The 16,082-nt window shown below is 50.7% G+C and overlaps 1 protein-coding gene across 6 annotated transcripts in view; it reads left to right on the top strand.

Moving 5' to 3' along the window:
- The window catches only part of FGD2 (FYVE, RhoGEF and PH domain containing 2), a 30,626-nt gene extending 19,991 nt beyond the window's left edge, over nucleotides 1–10,635 (top strand). For 4 of the 6 annotated variants that reach the window (XM_047101558.1, XM_047101556.1, XM_047101560.1 and 1 more), the window contains 3 exons: nucleotides 2,665–2,811; nucleotides 3,956–4,102; nucleotides 4,439–4,893. In XM_047101558.1, the coding sequence (XP_046957514.1) occupies nucleotides 2,665–2,811; nucleotides 3,956–4,102; nucleotides 4,439–4,654 (510 nt within the window). In that variant the 3' untranslated portion in view covers nucleotides 4,655–4,893. The other 2 variants (XM_047101557.1, XM_047101559.1) reach the window with 2 other exon arrangements.
- Nucleotides 10,636–16,082: the final 5,447 nt, after the last annotated feature.

Genomic DNA, 16,082 nt, shown 5'->3' with positions numbered 1-16,082 from the left:
CCAGCTCCTGTTTGTACCACCATTTCCCGAGAACCCAGACCCAGCACCGGGAAATGGGTTCCCGTTCCAGGTGGGGGGTCCACACCCCTCAGCCCCTCGCGGGCCTTGCGCCCACCACCTCATCAGCCCCATGCCTGTCTTTCCTGTCTTCTTAACCGACCCTGGCTAACTGTCCCCTCCTCTCCTGGCAAGCCCTCGGTGCTCCAGCCCCTGGTCAGTTCTGTTCCTCACCGTGCCTCAGTTTCCTCACTCGTACCGTGCGGATTGTAACACCTACCTCCAGGGTGGTGAGGACTCAACAAAGAAGGTTCAGTGCCTTCCCTCTCCTTCTCCTCCTTTCCTTCCTCAGCAGTTCAGGAGGGGCTCACTCAGAGGAGCAACCACCAGCTGATTGAGGGAGGAACCTGTCCACTCTCTTACCAGCTCCGGCAGGGTTATCAGAGACAAATTTTGCTTGGCTTTTTAAGCACCTGCTGTACTTGAGCTGTTCTCTGTTGACATCACAACCCCCTCCATTTACTCTGCAAACAGAGAAGCCCTTTACAACCTCAGTCTTTAATGACCTCCAGGGGACAGGAGACCAGCCTGGCAGGTTGGGGCCAGTCAGGGAGGTGTCCCCAAAATGTATTTAAATGGCAATTGGGACACAAAGGAAATCTCTAGGACTGGGAACACACCTGTGTTCAGATGTAAGTGACAAGTTGTATCAGAACCTAATGGACAGGATCTGGGGATTAGCTACTGTTCTTGGTGACTCACGTCTGTAAAGAAGGGTCGGGTCAATTCACACTTGCGACTTTGTAAGTACTTCCTCAAAAATTATTAAAAATAGTTAAGAAATGCAAAGAGGCACAAAGAATAACAATACCTATGTACCTGCCTTCAAGGCACATGGAAGAAAGACAACATTCTGACCAAAAAAAAAAAAAAAGAAATGTATAATCCTTAATTGGATTGTGGATGGGAAAAACAAAACTAGCCACAGAGGTCGTTCTGGGGAACGTCAGGGAAATTTGGTCACGAGCCATCTATAGATAGTAATATTGTATCGATGCTAAATTTCCCAAGTATGATCATGACGTTATGAATAGGCAGGAAAATGCCCTTGTTTTTAGGAGATGCCAGCTACATATTTGAGGGTGCGGTGTCATGAGGACTGTAATTTGCACTCAGACGATTCAGGGAAAAAAATACATGGATAGAGAGGGAGAGATAAAGCAAATGTGGCAAAAATGTTAGCAGTTGGTGAGTGTGATGGGGGCAGTATCCTATGCTATTCTTTCAATTTGTCTGTAGGTTTGAAGTTTTTCAAAATAAAAAGCCGGTGGAGGAGACAATAAATACACACTAACCGTGTAAACACTTTAAATCTCAATAAATTAAAATACTCCCAAGGTCGTTGAAGCCCCCCCGTGTGGGACTACGTGAGAGCCCCTTGGCCCAATTTCAGCGTTTCCCTTGCCCGCACCTACCTTTGTATTCTGTGAGTCATTCTTTCAGTGGTTTGGGCGCCCAGTTTCTGTCTCCCCACCTGCCAGACGGGAATCCTGGTGAGGGTGGGGCGGACCAGGCTTTCTGTGGGTCCCTCCCGGGCCACATGCTGTGCTGGGCACCCAGACGAGCCCCCTCATCTCTGTGTTTTGGCCCCCGCTTCCAATCCCACATCCCGGGCTCAGCGTGACACCCCAGTCTTCCTGGAAGTTACATCCCGCAGCACCCATGTTTCTCTCTGAGTCTTGTCATGCCTCTTTCTCCTGGCCTCCCCAGCATGACCCACATTGGCCTGTCTGGGGGCTTTCTCTGGGCTGGGCTCGGGGCGGGCCCCGCTCCACAGAGTACACATGCTGGGTCTTCCTGGCAAGAACGACCAGCTCATCTTTTTTTTTTTTTTTTTAAGTTTTTTAATGTTCATTTATTTTTGAGAGAGAGAGACAGAGCGTGAGCAGGCGGGGTGGGGGGGCAGAGAGAGAGGGAGACACAGAATCCGAGGCAAGCTCCAGGCTCTGAGCTGTCAGCACAGAGCCCGACGCGGGGCTCGAACCCACAAACCGTGAGATCATGTGACCTGAGCTGAAGTCGGATGCTTAACTGAGCCACGCAGGTGCCCCTCAGCCCATTATTTTTCTATGAAAACATGCTTGACTCTAGGATTGAGTGGAATGCAAAACGTGCACGAATCCTAAAGCTAAACCATGGGGCTTTAAATACCTGTCCCGTATGTGGAGGGCCAGCCAAGTGGCCCTCGGCAAGTCCCCTGCTGTCGGGAGGGGATGACAGCCCCAGCGCTTCCACCTGGTGGGGCGGTGGGAGAACCAGGTGAGATGCTGAGGGGAGAGAGAGCTTGCAGAAGCGATTAGGTGCAGCCGTGTGTGCAGGGAAGCCCCTGGGATTCACAGCCGCCCTTACGAAGGGGGAATCAAGAGGCACCTGCAGTGGGGACCTGCCTTCGAGCCCCCGGCTGGGGGAGCCCAGAGCCTGAGCTCTCCCCTCCCCCGTGCCGTGGCCTCCAGGCCCCGGGGCTTCTGCCAGCACAGGGGACCACCTGTCTCTGCCTCCATCCCTCTCCCGAAGCTTGCTCTGTCTTCCTCCTGTCCCTGGTTGCTCTCATGCCCCCGCCCCCCAGGCCGGGGTACAGACGCGGTCCTCCCCTGCCTCACCCCCCAGGTGGTGTGTGCCAAGTGCTCCGACTACCGGGCTGAGCTCAAATACGACGACAACAGGCCCAACAGAGTCTGCTTCCACTGCTACACCTTCCTCACCGGCAGCGTGCTCCCCGAGGACAAGGAGGACAGGAGGCGGGGCATCCTGGAGGTGAGGGCCAAGGATCTCCACTCAGCAGCCGTGTGCAGGCGCCCGCCACGTGCTGGCACCGTCCTCAGTGCGAAGGAACAAGCCAGCTGCGTTCACATTTCCCATCCTCCTCTCTGCCCCTGGGCACCCCTCCCCTTCCCCCGCAAACAGAGCTGTCACCAAACGGAAACAACCTTTGGCTCTAGGCTGTCATCCGGACTCTCCACCTGTCCTCTGGCCCCATCCAATAATCACAACGACCTCTCCGCACAGTTCCTGTCTGTATGCCCATGCCCTGCCCCGGAAGTCTCCGGAGGTGAAGAGAGCCGGTGTCTCTGATCCCATTTCACAGATGGGAAGACTGAGGCTGCAGGTCAGGGTCCCACTTCTGGAAAGAGGCAGAGTGGAAACTCCATTCTAAGTGGAAGGGACTTCAGGGACCTGTCCCATGGAGACCCAGGCCCAGAGAGGCAGCTTATCCGAGGTCACCCAGCAAGTTAGGAGCCAGCCAGCTGTCTGGCCTCTGCCACGTATGTTCTCTCTGCTGCCTTGGGGCTGGTGGAGCCACTCTCCACACCCACAGGTGCTCCCCAAGCTGCTCCCTCCCTGCCAGTCGACACCTGTGGGGCACGAGCCGCGTTCACTTCCTGCCACAATGTTCCCCAGCCCAGACACTAGCCACCACTGCCCCTCTGCCTGGTTGAAGGCCAGGTTGACATCCCACCGTCCCAGGGAGGTGGGAGAAGACCCCTTCCCCCCATTTCAGCTGAACACAGCTCCCAGGTTTCAAGGTGGTTCCCTTCCGTGGACCTCTGCCCGCTTTCCAGTTTTCCCCACTCCCTGCTCGTGCCTTCCCTGCCCGCTAGGCCACAGGCCCACTCCCTTCTCAGGCCCCCGTTCTGTTCCCTGGGGCAACTTGCAGGTGAGAAGCCCCTCCTGGCACCTGCCCCAAACTCCGGCTGGCCGGGTTTGGACCGCAGCCCTGCCACCGGCCAGCTGTGTGACCACAGGCCCGCGACGGGACCTCTCTGAGGCTCAGGGACGAGCAACCCCTCCTTACAGCGTTGCCGCAAGGCTGCGAAATAGTGATTGTCAAAGCCCCCAAACCAGCGTCTGTCACAGAGTGGGCGCTCTGTTCCCTGACAGCCTCCGTCTCTGGTTGTAGAAAGGGTCTGCGGCAGGGTCGGAGCAGAGCCTAATGTGCAGCTTCCTGCAGCTGGTCGGGGACAAGTGGGGCAAGAGCGGCCCCCGGGGTTGGTGCGTGATCCCCCAGGATGACCCCCTCGTCCTCTACATCTACGCTGCCCCTCAGGTAATGCCACCGCCCGCCTCCCAGACCTTGTCCTTCTCACAGTTCATGTGTGTATGGGGTGGGTATTGTTGGCCCCATGTGCCCGGGAGGAAACTGAGCCCCAGTGAGGACATGCTTCCCTCCCGTCAGGGTTAGTGGCTTTCAGAGCTGGGCCCAGACTCTGTCCAGCGGGCAGCCAGTCCTCTTCTTCCTGGATGCCCTCCCGGCAGTCCACCTGCTTCGTGGGTGTTTCGGAAGTGAGAGGTGGGGATGTGGCTATCGCCTTCAAATCGGCTGTCTGAGGCATTGGGGCTGAACAGAAAGACGGCGGCCCATGGCTCTCTCCTCCCCTCCCAGGACATGCGGGCTCACACCTCCATCCCGCTGCTGGGCTACCAGGTGACTGCTGGGACCCAGGCAGACCCCCGGCTCTTCCAGCTGCAACAGTCAGGCCAGCTCTACACTTTCAAGGCTGAAACCGAGGAGCTGAGGGACCGCTGGGTGAAGGCCATGGAGCTGGCGGCCAGCGGCTGGAGCCCCGGGAGGCCCGATGATGGGGACCTGTCTGACTGACCCACAGCTGGCCACTGTGGGTGAAGACTCTCCCCTTCAGAGTCTGGCCCGGCTCCCGGCTGACCCTGCGGCCTCTGTCATCCACGGTTCCAAGCTGATCTTTCAAATAGCTGATTTCCAGGGGCGCCTGGCTGGCTCAGTCTGTAGAGCATGCGACCCTCGATCTCGGGGGCGTAAATTTGAGCCCCATGTTGGGTGTGGGGATTACTTAAAAATATAAATAAACTTTAACAAACAAACAAACGACTGATTTGCAGTCGTCAGTGCCCAGACCGTGTGTCTTGACTTGGAATTCAGAAAACGTGGATTTGTTCCTTTGGGGAGGGGGTAACTGAGCATCCCTGTTTGCTCAAGGGCTGAGGTGGTGCTGGGGACATAGGACTTAACAGTGCTAAGACCTGGAAAGTCCCAGATAACCCAGGACTGTTGGTCACCAGTATGGTTCTCAGCCTGGGCTGTACATTAGCATCACTTGGGGACCTTTAAAAAATACCAAAGAAGGGATGCCTGGATGGTTCAGTCGGTTAAGCATCTGACTTCGGCTCAGGTCATGATCTCGTGGTTTGTGAGTCTGAGTCCCACATCAGGCTCTGTGCTGACGGCTCAGGCCTGGAAGCTGCTTCAGATTCTGTGTCTCCCTCTCTCTCTGCCCCTCCCCTGATCGTGTTCTCTCTCTCTCTCTCTCCCTCTCTCTGTCTCAAAAATAAATAAACATTAAGAATACATTAAAAAAAAATCCTTAAGGAAAGAAATAAGGAAGGGAGCCACACAGGTATCAGAGGGAAGAGCATTCCGGGTGGAAGGAACAGCAAGTGCCAAGGTCCTGAGGTGGGAGCCTGCCTGGCACATGTGAAGAACAGTGAGGAGGTCAGGATGTCTGGAGCAGAGTGGGCAGGAAGGAACTAAGAGAAGACATCAGATCATAGTCAGATCATCCCTAAACTAAAGATGAGGTCAGGGGAGGCAGATGTGGGGGCCCTCCAAGGGCTGAGTGAGATGGAGAGTCGTTAGAGGGCGGGGCATCTGATTTAACAGACTCCCCCCTGCTGCTTGTTGTGACAGACTGAATGTGGGGAGGGTGGAAACAGTTTAGAGGCTGTGACACCAACCCCCCGTGAGAGAGGCGATGAGGAGGGACTGGATTCTGGATTTATTCTGAAGGTAGAGCAGAGATTCCCTCACAGGGTGAACGTGGTAAGAGAGGCGGAAGGAGCCAAAGGTGACACTGAGTGAGACCTCTGACCTGACAGCATGGAGGACGGAGCTCCTGTTGACTGAGATCAGAAAACCGTGGAAGCGGCGGGTCAGGGAGCAGCAGCACATCAGATCTCTGACGTGGACAAGTCATAGCTGAGGCACCCACTCCTGGCCACGTCCAGTGGTGGCGTGCCTGAGCCCGGGTACCAGGTCTGGACTGGGGATGTAAACGTGGGAGCTGTCAACCCAGAGATGGGGGTCAAAGTGTACATCAAACGGGGGCGCCTGAGTGGCTCAGGCGGTTGAGCGTCCGACTCTTGATTTCAGCTCAGGTCATGATCTCACAGTTGGTGAGTTCGAGCCCCAAGTTGGGATCTGCGCTGACATCGCGGAACATGCTTGGGATTCTCTCTCTTACTTTCTGCCCCCCTGCTTGTGCACACATCCCCCCTCTCTCTCTCTCTCTCAAAATAAGTAAATAAACTTAAAAAAAAAAAAAAAAGACTATCAAAGCATGCATGAAACGGAAGGAAGAGGTCCAAGTCCTGAGCCCTGCACATCCCAACATTTTAACCTTTTGACCTAGGTTTACAATTCTGAGAATCTACCGCAAGGAGACAGGCCAGTGCGACAAGATTCATGGACATGATTTACAATAGTTCTCCCAAACTGAGGACTACAGAAATAACCCATCCAAATGGGGAGACCTTTGCCCATAAACTTATGCCCATCCAGAGGGACTCAAACTGCTGTATCCATGCAGCGAACCATGCGGCTGCTGGAAGGGAAGGCTTAAATGTTAATGTGCTGCCTTGGGAAGACCGCCGGGATGCGTTAAGCAAGGAACAACCACAGAAGGATCGAACACTTTTAAACGCTCACTGTGTGTCAAGCACTGTGCTAAGGCCTTGGAGGCGATTATTTCATTCGATTCTTCTGTTTTCTCCTTTTTTTTTTTTTTTAATGTTTGTTTTTGAGAAAGAAAGAGAGTGTGTGAGCGGGGGAGAGGCAGAGAGAGAGGCAGACAGAGAATCCCAAGCAGGCTCCGCACCCATCAGCCCAAAGACCCATGTGGGGCTCGAATCCACCAACCTTGAGATCACGACCTGAGCTGAAATCGGATGCTCAACTGACTGAGCCACCCAGGCGCCCCTGATTCTGAATAATATTAGAAATAGGTGCTAATTTGGATCCTCATTTTACAGATGAGAAAACCACGGCTTCATTGGTTGAATAATTTGTTTGTGGGCACATAACATGGGGTAGCGGAGGCAGCATTCCCAACCATTGTGCAGTGGAACATTCCAGTCCTGCTTGGATGGAGATGTTTTATATCTGCAACATCTTAAGGGCTACCCAATATACTGCAGGAGTGGTTGATTTGCTTTCTTCTTTAGGTGCTTCTGTGGATTTGGATTTTTTTCACTATCGCATATCACTTCTATAATCCCAAGGACAAAAGTGGTTTCCCATGTTAAGAGGAACATAAAGGAAGGAACAAAGGAAGACTCACCTGTTCTTCTCCAGGGGCCCAACCTGCTACGCAGGGTTGCTAAGACATCAGTGCCAGAGCCCAGGGGCTGAGTGGCCTCAGGGAAGCACTACCTGGGAGCACCCAGTGAGAAGGGGATCACTTGTTAGGCCACGAACGAGTGTGGGGTCATGGAAAAGTGGAAGGACCAGAGGGTAGGGGAGGGCCTGGACTTGGCAGAACTCGGGGGTCCCACCGGAGAGCCACGGACACTGAGAGGGTTGTCCCCTGGGAACCCAAATGGCCCCCTGTGACCCGGGCAGCCCTTGACCTCTCCCAGCATCTCTTCACCCTGGATTCCTCACTTGCTGACACTGTGCATCCCAGGCTCTGGCTGTCGGGCGGCAGAGCCTCCGAGGGCTTTGAATTTCTTCTGCGAAAGGTCCCTACCTCTAAAAAGCTGGAGGTTCCCCAGCAGTCTGGGAGCTCTGGTGCCCATGCACCCCCACCCTGGTGGGAAAACTCAGAGGGAAGAGAGAAGGCTGACGGGTGTCAGGGTGATGGCATCTCTGGAGGGCCTGGTGGACCCCAAGTCACCTGGAAGGCCTCCCCTTCTGGGAAATCTCCCTTCCGCAGGCACAAGGAGGTGGCGTTGCTGCCAGCACGCTGGGGCTCCAGGAATGGCATTCATTCATTCACTCATTCATTTCTGCCTGTGTTCGTCATTGCTGGCGTTATTATTTTATGATGTGGTAAGCACTCGGCCCGCATCATCTCACTTCATTCCATAACGGCCTTTTGGCATTGTTTCAAGCGACCACGTTTTATGGATGAGCAAGACTGAATAACCTGTCCGTGGTCACCCAGCCGGGGAGTAACGAATGTATTCAAGTTCAGACCCAGGCCCACCGGATTCCAAAGTCTGACCCCAGCTAGCACTAGGGGGCAGTATCTCCCAGGGATTAATGGGTCCGGGCCACCACACAGCTCTGCCACTTACGGGCTGTGTTGTCTTGGGCGAGGCTTCGCCACTCCGTGTGGGGGTTTCCTTACCTGTCAAAGGAGGGATAACCATGGTCCTATCTCTCTAGGGACTGACATGTCAACTGAATGGATACGTGTCCGGCATTCAGAACAGTGACGGGCCACCCGTGATTATTACAGGCATTCACAGGTATCAGCTCTTTCCTCCTGCTCTGTCTGCCTCCTTATGCTGTGATGCCCGTATTTATGGAGGATCCGGGGATAAAAAGTTGAAAAAAATCAAAGTCCTGGCTCTAAGGGAGCTCAGTGTCTAGGTCATTAAAATCACTTGGGAATCTTTTGAAACACTCCCAATGCCCAGGCTGGGAGTGGGCAAGCTCAAATAAGAAGCCCTGAGTTTGGCTGGGGCTGTGGCATCAGACTTTTAAAGCTTGGTGGTGATTCTGATAGACAGCTCACTCCGAAAGGGCAGGACCGGTTCCTGAGCCGGTCATCTCTCGACACTGCTTCGCTCCTTCCATCACACCAAAGCTATACTGCTCTATCCAGTTTGCATTAAGACTGGTGTCTATCTCCACCGCTGAAAATGTAAGTTCCTGGAGGGCAGGGACTTTGTCTCTTGTTCACCATGTTTCCCAGCCTCTGGCCCACAGTCCGTCCTCGGACCGTTGGGATGAATTGTGTGGCTCAGATACGGCAGGGCGGTCACTGTACTTACTAATCGTTGCTATGGCCACACTGATGCAGTTCTAGAACCTTCACGCCTGCCCTTCCCCAGCACTGACCCTCTTTTATTCATCCCTACACCCCAGAACTTGGCAGAGGGAGCTCTATAGACTCTCATAAAAGAGTTCTAGGACTCTCTTATGTTTTGAGCAAGTGCTCAAAACCTATCCTCTGGCCTGGATTCACACTAGCTCTGTCAGGCCACGTGCTCTTTTTCTTCCACTGAGGCGCCTGGAGGTCAAAGACGTGAAATGACGTGTGCAAGGCCACGTGGCACTCCTGTGGACTCTCTCAGGGCCCAGGACGAGATGCTCCTAACTCTGTGGCCTCATCCCTTGGCCTTTTCCTTACTGCTGCCTGCCTCTCTCCCATGGCTGGACCCCAGGACCCCGCTCCTCTCTGAAACTGGTCACAGTGGGAGAACTCACCATGGAAATCGGCAAATCGGCCCCTCTCACCCCTCCGCCCCCTGAAAAAAGAGCTGGCTGTTCATTTTCGCCATGGGACACCCAGCCTGGCACCCTGAGCCCACCTGCCCGTGTCTTGAGCTTACAGCCCTCAAGGGTGGCCCAGATGCCCGATCATTATTCATTTTTTGAGACACAGAGACAGAGTGTGAGTGGGGGAGGGGCGGAGAGAGGGGGAGACACAGAATCCGAAGCAGGCTCCAGGCTCCGAGCCGTCAGCCCAGAGCCCGACGCGGGGCTCGAACTCCTGGACCGTGAGATCATGACCTGAGCTGAAGTTGGACGCTTAACCGACTGAGCCACCCAGGCGCCCTTCCAAGAGCTAACGTTTAAAGAGCACTTACTGTGTGCTTTTCACGCATCAGCTCATTTAATCCTTACACGGGTCCATTGTACAGACGAGAATAAGGAGGCACAGAGAGATTCGGCCACTTGCCCCACATCACACGGTGGGGAAGCAGAACTGGTCGTAGAGGCTCTGTGACCTCTCTGGGAAGCAGCAAGAGACACATCGGATTTCGAATTTTAAAAACATGATGTTGAGTCCTGGTTCCGTCACCCCCTTGTGACTTCACTCTGCAGGCCCCAGCTTCCTTCCTCATTCATAAAACAGGATGACCAACACGTGCACTGCGCATTAATGGGCTTGTTTCGGGGTCAAAAGATATCATGGGTGTAAAAGGGCTTCAAAGGCCGTAAAGGGCTGAGGACATGAGTGGACGATTAGCATATGGTTCTCTTTTCCCATTTTCATGTTCTCTCTGGCTTCTCGGAAGGGCTCTGTGCCTCAGTGGGCCCAGTGCGTGTGGCGCCCAGTAAGCTCCTTCTGGGAGGCGGAGGTGCTCGGGGAGTGACTTCTCCTCCTTTATTCTCTGCTGTGCCCCTATTTCCCAGGCTTTTCAGGGAGACTCATCACCTGTCCTCTCTCCCACGACCATTGAGCACAGTCTCAGAGGGCGGAGGGTTCACTCCAGCAGGCACTTAACCTCACATCAAGACCAGCCCTGGAATGAAGTCCACGAGCACATCTTAGACATTATGGTAGAAACCAGTTGGAAATTATAATTTGTTTTATAGAAACTGGCATAAGGAAACTTTCCAGAAACACATCTACTTTTGTGAAACAAGGCAATAAATCCTGGTCTTTGAAAAAAAATCATTTATTTGTCTTTTAAAAATCATTTTTAATATATTTCATTTTTTTTTTCATGAAAATACATCACTTTCTTGGAAATACAACTTACAGTAAAGCGCACGGATCTTAAGTGTATGGACTGATGACTTTCCACATGTGTTCACGCACATAATCACCACTCAGACCAAGGCCCAGGACCCACTTCTAGCACCCGAGAGGGCTCCCTCATGTCCCGCCCCCAGGCAATGCCTGCTCCCACAGTATTGATTTATTTTTGGTACAAAATTCAAAAGGGGCAAAGGATAAGTTGAAAAATCTCCCTTCTATCCTGCGGTCAGATACCCATTTTTTACCCTAAGAGTCGCTATTACTGGCTTCTTACAGATATCTCCAAAGAAAGGAGACAGGTGTACCCATGCAGAAACACACACACTTATGTTATATTGTGTTACGTTATGTTACAGTATATATATTCTCTCTCTCTCCTTTATACAAAAAAAAAGCACTTGACTATGCAATTGTCCTGTTCTTTATGTTTTTTAACTTAATACGTCTTAAAGCACTGGAATCATTTTAACAATCGGCAGTATCTTTACCAAAACGCTGCCCCTTACAAACACTTGGTTTACATAAAATCCAAATTTTATTACCAAATAATTCTTAAAAATTTTTTTAATGTTTATTTTTGAGAGAGAGAGGGAGAGACGGAGTGCAAGTGGGGGAGAGACAGAGAGAGAGGGAGACAGAATCAGAAGCAGGCTCCAGGCTGTCAGCACAGAACCCGAGGTGGGGTTCGAACTCACTAAACCGCAAGATCATGACCTGAGCCGAAGTCGGATGCTTAACCGACTGAGCCGCCCAGGTGCCCTATTATCAAATAATTCTATGCTCTGCCTTACAGCTCTCTGAGGGTCCTTAGGCAGCTAGTCCTGCTACTACATCAAAAAATACGATTCGGGGCACTCCTGGGTGGCTCTGTTGGTTGAGTGTCCAACTTCAGCCCAGGTCATGATCTTGTGGTTTGTGAGTTCGAGCCCCGCGTCAGGCTCTGTGCTGACAGCTCAGAGCCTGGAGCCTGCTTCGGATTCTGTGTCTCCCCATCTCTTGGCCCCTCCCCTGCTCATTCTCTGTCTCTCTCTGTCCCTCAATAATAAACTAATGTTTAAAAAGTTGAAAAGCGGGGCGCCTGGGTGGCGCAGTCGGTTAAGCGTCCGACTTCAGCCAGGTCACGATCTCGCGGTCCGTGAGTTCGAGCCCCGCGTCGGGCTCTGGGCTGATGGCTCAGAGCCTGGAGCCTGTTTCCGATTCTGTGTCTCCCTCTCTCTCTGCCCCTCCCCCGTTCATGCTCTGTCTCTCTCTGTCCCAAAAATAAATAAACGTTGAAAAAAAAAAAATTTAAAAAGTTGAAAAGAGGGGCGCCTGGGTGGCGCAGTCGGTTAAGCATCCGACTTCAGCCAGGTCACGATCTCGCAGTCCGTGAGTTCGAGCCCCGCGTCAGGCTCTGGGCTGATGGCTCAGAGCCTGGAGACTGTTTCCGATTCTGTGTCTCCCTCTCTCTCTGCCCCTCCCCCGTTCATGCTCTGTCTCTCTCTGTCTCAAAAATAAATAAACGTTGAAAAAAATTAAAAAAAAAAGTTGAAAAGATATTTCTTTAAAAAAAATGATTCAATTAGGCAAATATGATTCATGTAACTTTTCACAGCCTACCCAAACCATCCTGGGTTTGTATATTGGTCTTATTGGTATTATCTTTTCCTTTTGTAGCCCTTATCAATGACAATATCATACGTTTATATTCTCAATAATTCATGAGTTCTTTTTTTTTTTAAAGTCTAGTTGTACTTTATTGAGAAGTTAAAGAGCACAAAATAGAATGCAATGCAGGGATTTTTAAGAACAACAGAAACATAGAACTGAATATGTCTCTTAGAATCCATTGGCTGCACAAGATTTTCTATTGACTTTTTTTCCCCTTAGACTCTGGACTGCTGTTTAGTTATAGGAGTCAGTGTCTTCTTACTTGATTGAGATTCCTTTTTTTTTTTTAATATAATTTATTGTCAAGTTAGCTTACAGTGTGCACAGTGTGCTCGTGGCTTTGGGAGTAGATCCCTATGATTCATCACTTACATACAACACCCAGTGCCCATCCCAACAAGTGCCCTCCTCAATGCCCATCACCCATTTTCTCCTCTCCCCCGCCCCTCCCCTATCAACCCTCAGTTTGTTCTCTGTATTTAAGAGTCTCTTATGGTTTGCCTCCCTCTCTGTTTGAAACTATTTTTTCCCCTTCCCTTCCCCCACGGTCTTCTGTTAAGTTTCTCAAATTCCACATGTGTGTGAAAACATGTATCTGTCTTTCTCTGACTGATTTATTTCACTTAGCATAATACCCTCCAGTTCCACCCACGCTGTTGCAAATGGCAGGATTTCATTCTTTCTCATTGCCAAGTAGTATTCCATTGTGTATATAAACCACATCTTCTTTATCCATTCATCAGTGGATGGACATTTGGGCTCTTTCCGTAATTTGGTTATTGTTGATAGCGCTGTTAATAAACATTGGGGTACATGTGCCCCTATGAATCAGCACTCCTGTATCCTTTGGATAAATTCCTAGTAGTGCTATTGCTGGGTCATAGGGTAATTCTATTTTTAGTTTTTTGAGGAACCTCGATACTGTTTTCCAGAGCAGCTGCACCAGTTTGCATTCCCACCAACAGTGCAAAAGAGTTAATAATTCATGAGTTCTAAAGGACATGTGTGAGAGACCAAAAAACCAAAACCAAACAAAACAAAAACAAACACACACACACACAAAGTGACTAAAATGTGGAACACAAATTGTGGAATTTCTCAAAGGCCTGCATTATTGGAGCTTATTAGTTTGGGGTGAATAAAAGGGAAAAGAGATATTTTGTACTTTCAGATGCATTAAGCAGTTTTTCTGGAATTGGTCAAGAGAATCCTCTGGTGGTATATAAACTTCCCCAGGGGAGACAGCAGGTCAGCTAAAGGTGCAGCTGAGGGTGCTGGGCTGGGCTGGGAGTTCCAGGAAGCAGAGTAGGGTGCGGTCAGGAGCAGGAAGGCTAGGAGATAATCCAGGGGTGCCTAGGTCACCCAGTCAGTTAACCATCTGACTCTTGTTTTTGGCTCAGGTTATGAACTCACTGTTCAGAGGTTCAAGCCCTTCATTGGGCCCTGGGCTGACAGCACGGAGCCTGCTTGAGGTTCTCTGTCTCCTTCTTTCTCTGCCCCTCTCCTGCTCACACACACTCTCAAAAATAAATAAATAAACGTTAAAAAAAAGTTTAAAAGATAATCCAAATCAAAGTCTTCAGATGCAGCAGCAAGGCCAAAGAGCATACACAGGGCCCCAAACCAAAGACACAGCCAACGGGCAGAGCTTTGGAGCTGGACTGGCTGAGCACGGAGTTAGAAACAAGTTGGCAGGCACCAGATTGTTGCCAAGAGTGAGGCCATAACTCATTGGTCTCTAGGTGCATGTGTGGGACATGCTGACCCACCGTATGGACTTTGTGGAGAATTGTTACAATAACGGCCCCCAACGGAATTAGCCCCACCCCTGTCTTTTGGAATGTTTCTAGAATCATGTGAAGAAGCCCAGCATGAAAGACCCCAGGGAGAGAAAGGTTTAGGCATCCCAGCCCAGCAGGTCTAGACCACCCAAGTGAGCTGAGCAGTAACCAGACTGCAGCTACACGAATAAGACCAGAAGAAGAACCACCCAGCCAACTCACAGACCTGCAAGAAAGTCATTCAGTTTTGGGACGGTTTGTTACACAGCATCAGATAGCTTATACATCCCTTTACCCTATGAATTTACTATGTGAGTCTACAAAGGGTCTCTCCTGTTAGGCAAACTCAGAATTGTGAGACCCAGGATTACAAGTATCTTATGTGTTAATAATTATGTTCATCTTCCCATGTACTATTTAATTTAATGTCATGACAATCCAGTGAGGAAGAGGAAGAATGAATGTGCCATAGCTTCATTAAACGTGTGAGGACACTGAGGCACAGAAAGATATATTACTGTCCCAGGATTACTCAGCAAGTCAGTAGGGATACTATTATGGACTGAATTGTGTCCCCCCCACTGCCAAATTTGTCTGTTGAAACCCTAATTCCCCCATGTGACTGTATTTGGAAACAGGGCTTTTAAAGAGCTAATTAAAATTAAATGAGGTCATAAGAGTGAGCCCTGAGGGCACCTGGGTGGTTCAGTCTGTTGAGCATCCAACTCCTGATTATGGCTCAGGTCATGATCCCAGGGTTGTGGGATCAAGCCCCACACCGGGCTCCACACTAAGTGTGGAGCCCGCTTGAGATTCTCTCTCTCTCTCCCTCTCTCCCTCTCTCTCTCTCTCCTCTCTCCCTCCCTCCCTCTGTCCGTCTGCCCCTCTCTCCCACTCGTGCATGCACTCTCTCTCTCTGTCTCTAAAAAATAAATAAAAAATTAAAAAAGTGAGCCCCAATCCAATAGAACTTATAAAAAGAGGAAGAGACATCAGGGGTGATATACACAGGGAATAAGTCAAGGGAGGACATAGAGAGAAGTTGACTGCAAGTCAAGGAGGGGGGCCTCAAGAGAAACCAAGCCCTGCTGACACCTTAATCACAGACTCGCAGGCTCCAGAACTATGAGAAAATAAACTTAGGTTGTTTAAGCAACCCAGTTCATGGTAGGCTGTTATGGCAGCCCCAACAGATAGCGATGCTCAAAATTAGGTCTTTCAGTTTCTTAATAAGAATATTTTGCAACAATGAGGTACCATTTCTTACATATCAAATTGGCAAAGATTTTTTTTTCAACGTTTTTATTTATTTTTGGGACAGAGAGAGACAGAGCATGAACTGGGGAGGGGCAGAGAGAGAGGGAGGCACAGAATCGGAAACAGGCTCCAGGCTCCGAGCCATCAGCCCAGAGCCTGACGCGGGGCTCGAACTCACGGACTGCGAGATCGTGACCTGGCTGAAGTCGGACGCTTAACCGACTGCGCCACCCAGGCGCCCCTCAAATTGGCAAAGATTTTTAAAAGATAAGCTATGTAGTCGTAAGGATGTGAAGAAATGGGCTTTCCCAAACGCCACTAGTGGGAGGCCAAATTGGTGCAACTTGCTAGAGGGAATATGATAATCCATATCAAAGGTCTTTAAAATGTATTCACCAACACTTTTTTTGTAATAGCAAAATATTGGAAGTGGTGTATGGCAGATTATATTTTCTGAAGATGGAAGCACTGATCCCATTTCCTCTGGAACCCGGACAAACCTATGTAGTTGCCATAACCAACAGAATACAATAGAATACAGTGAAAGGGTGTGACTTCACAAGGCTAGGTTGTAAAAGGCATCGCAGCTTCCACCTTGGCTCCTTGGCCAGACTCACGTTGCGAAAGTCAGCTGCCATGTCACCAGGATGCG

This window comes from Lynx rufus, unplaced genomic scaffold (genome assembly GCF_022079265.1).
Source record: "Lynx rufus isolate CCGP_SWC_20201006 ecotype Redwood Valley unplaced genomic scaffold, mLynRuf1.p SCAF_6, whole genome shotgun sequence".
In the NCBI taxonomy this organism is placed as follows: Eukaryota; Metazoa; Chordata; class Mammalia; order Carnivora; family Felidae; genus Lynx; species Lynx rufus.
This window is presented reverse-complemented; position numbering and strand designations above follow the sequence as displayed.